The sequence below is a fragment of the Sphaeroforma arctica genome (assembly GCF_001186125.1).
Source record: "Sphaeroforma arctica JP610 unplaced genomic scaffold supercont1.239, whole genome shotgun sequence".
Lineage (NCBI taxonomy): Eukaryota > Ichthyosporea > Ichthyophonida > Sphaeroforma > Sphaeroforma arctica.
Genome location: NW_014040319.1, coordinates 14,375 through 17,078, shown reverse-complemented (window position 1 = coordinate 17,078; position 2,704 = coordinate 14,375). Strand labels below are relative to the sequence as shown.

Below are 2,704 nucleotides of genomic sequence, written 5' to 3'. Positions count from 1 at the left end.
TTCTTCACTCACAGGCTTAGAAACATAGACAGTTGCAGTACCAGAGGTAGCGGTACCAGACTACGCGAACACCGATACAAACGAAGTGCGCATTCGCACACCTATAGTGCAGATAAGCGCAAGAGGTCTACTTACTGGGTGGCATTCCCGTCGAGAGTTTGGGCCCTAGTTCTGAGGCGATGGACTGTTTGTTGAGCTCGTCCCAGGACATTCGTGGCTCCAAGGCTATGGCCAGCAGTGAATATAAATTCTCAATGCGTGGACAGTGCGGTCGTTTGGTCTGCGCAGAGAAGAGAGCAGTTGCACACGGCGCATAAGCACTAGGGAGTATACGAGTGCGAAATATAGGGTTATGGGGGTATAGGGTTATGGGGGTATAGGGTTATGGGGTTATGGGGGTATAGGGCTATGGGGTTATAGGGATATAGGGATATACGATTGTAGGGGTTATAGGGGCTTTGGGGGTTCAGAAAGAACGGAGGATACGCGTGTGGCTTATAGGGGTTATATAAAACGTTGGACGGAAAGTAGTGTGTAATAGAAGTGGCTGCCTGAAGCGGGATGCCTCACAACGCGGTTGTGTCCAGTGTGCATGCCGGGCAGTGGGTACGACCAGTGCCAATGGTATTGAACATTTGATGGCCCCTACCCATGCGACAAGGCTACGTGTATACTGTAGGGTGTAATAACGAAGGTGGAGATAAGCAAAGCCTCCACCACCGGTGCATGACATGGGCACAGTCGTAGACCTACCTGTAGACGGGTGATGGGCTCTAGTACTCCGGCCAAGGCAGCTAACTGCTGTCGACTTATCCTTCTATCTCCTGAGAGAACAGAATGGTATGTAGGTTACTTGGCAGAAGAAACAGGACAAACTTGGTATATTTACACTCTCATCGGTATAAACTGGTACGCGCTGTATGCATGTGTCACGCAATCTAATGAGATGCCTAAAACGACACAAAGCTATGCGAGCGGAACTAATCGTGACAGCAACACTATGCAAAGTCAGACATAATAGGTGGGCGACGTAGCAACCATGTCTTGAAAAACACACTAACCGAATCAAAGTGAAGCTACAGATGTGGTAACAGTAGGCGTTATTATGGAAGTCAAACATGTACGATCGACCGGCGCGTTTCTATGACCTATTCTTTACAAAGTGATGCTACAGATGTGGTAGCAGTAGGCGTTATTATGAAAGTCAAACATTTACGATCGACCGGCACGTATCTATGACCTATTCTTAACAAAGTGATGCTACAGATGTGGTAGCAGTGGCGATATTATGAAAGTCAAACATGTACGATCGACCGGCGCGTATCTATGACCTATTCTTAACAAAGTTGTGCTACAGATGTGGTAACAGTAGTCACTATAAACCAGTCATGAAAAGAGGCAGAGAAACAAACAAGGCGAATCTGTAAGCACTCATCACTTCACTCAGTACCGTCGCACCTGCTGGTTGCTGATCGCATTTCTCGTAGTCTTTGAGGAGGAGCGGGAAGTATGGTATGTAGAAGTCGCTCTCTCGCAGCTATTGACGAAAAAGGATAAGGTCAGTGAGTGGTTAACTGGTTAGGCTTACAAGCAATACAAATGTTCGAATAGACAGTGCGGAACGGTATGTACCGATCCAGTACTACGTTTAGAGGGGTATCTTAGATTAGTACATGAATATACTGAAACAGCATGTACCGATCCAGTACTACGTCTAGAGGGGCATCTTAGGTTAGTATATAAATATACTGAAACAGGATGTACCGATCCGGTACTACCTGTGCAGGGTATCTTAGAGTAATATATAGGTATACTTATCCTCACATTCAACTTCCCCCACTTAAGTCCCGGTCTAATCTAGCACACGGGGGTATTGGTGATAAATACCAAGGCTAACAGTCAACATAGCAAACAAACAGTGCAAATAAATGAATATAATCACTGTGTGGAACGAACAGGAGCTGTCCAGCGAAGGCGATTGGTAATAGAAGAGGTGAGCAGTGCATGTAGTTTATGCTAGGCATAATGGCATGACAATTGCACAGAGAGCGTACAGCAGTCATGGAATATATATATGTACGTATAAAAGGTATTTATAGAATATATATACATATAAAAGATTAATTAGCGCTAGAGGTTTCATGGTATATATATACGTATAAAAAGCATTCATAGAATACATATACGTATAAAAGGCATTCATAGAATACATATACGTATAAAAGGCATTCAAAGAATATATATATACGTATAAAAGGCATTCATGGAATATATATACGTATAAAATTAATATATATATACGTATGAAAGACATTCATAGAATTTCTATACGTATAAAAGATTAAGTAGCGTTAGAGTCAAAAGGATTCGTACTACTTTTGGACGCATGCGTCAGTAATGGTAGTAGACAAAACAGACGGTAATTCGGTAGTCAGTGTCTGGAGCCAAAGCATGTTGTATTGGGACGAGTAAAACCGTTAGCACATATAGTCAACGACTTTAAAACGAGTTCAGATTATAAATGAGATGGGGAAGTGATCTCAATACCAATACACGAACATATCTAGAATGATACGGGAACATTGTTCAAAGGATATGACTTGTCAACAAACCAGCGCAGCAAACGGAACACATATGTCTAAACACACACAAACACACGCACACACACACACACACACGCACACACACACACACACACACACAC

General features: G+C 43.2%; 1 protein-coding gene across 1 annotated transcript in view; it reads right to left on the bottom strand.

The window, feature by feature from the left end:
* The window catches only part of SARC_04328 (hypothetical protein), a gene marked incomplete at its 5' end in the record, with an annotated part of 7,860 nt that extends 6,321 nt beyond the window's left edge, over positions 1 to 1,539 (bottom strand). The window contains 3 exons of the mRNA XM_014301838.1: positions 136 to 280; positions 754 to 824; positions 1,459 to 1,539. Coding sequence (XP_014157313.1) covers positions 136 to 280; positions 754 to 824; positions 1,459 to 1,539 — 297 coding nt within the window. The remainder of the gene's footprint in view (positions 1 to 135; positions 281 to 753; positions 825 to 1,458) is intronic.
* Between the last annotated feature and the right edge of the window lie 1,165 nt (positions 1,540 to 2,704).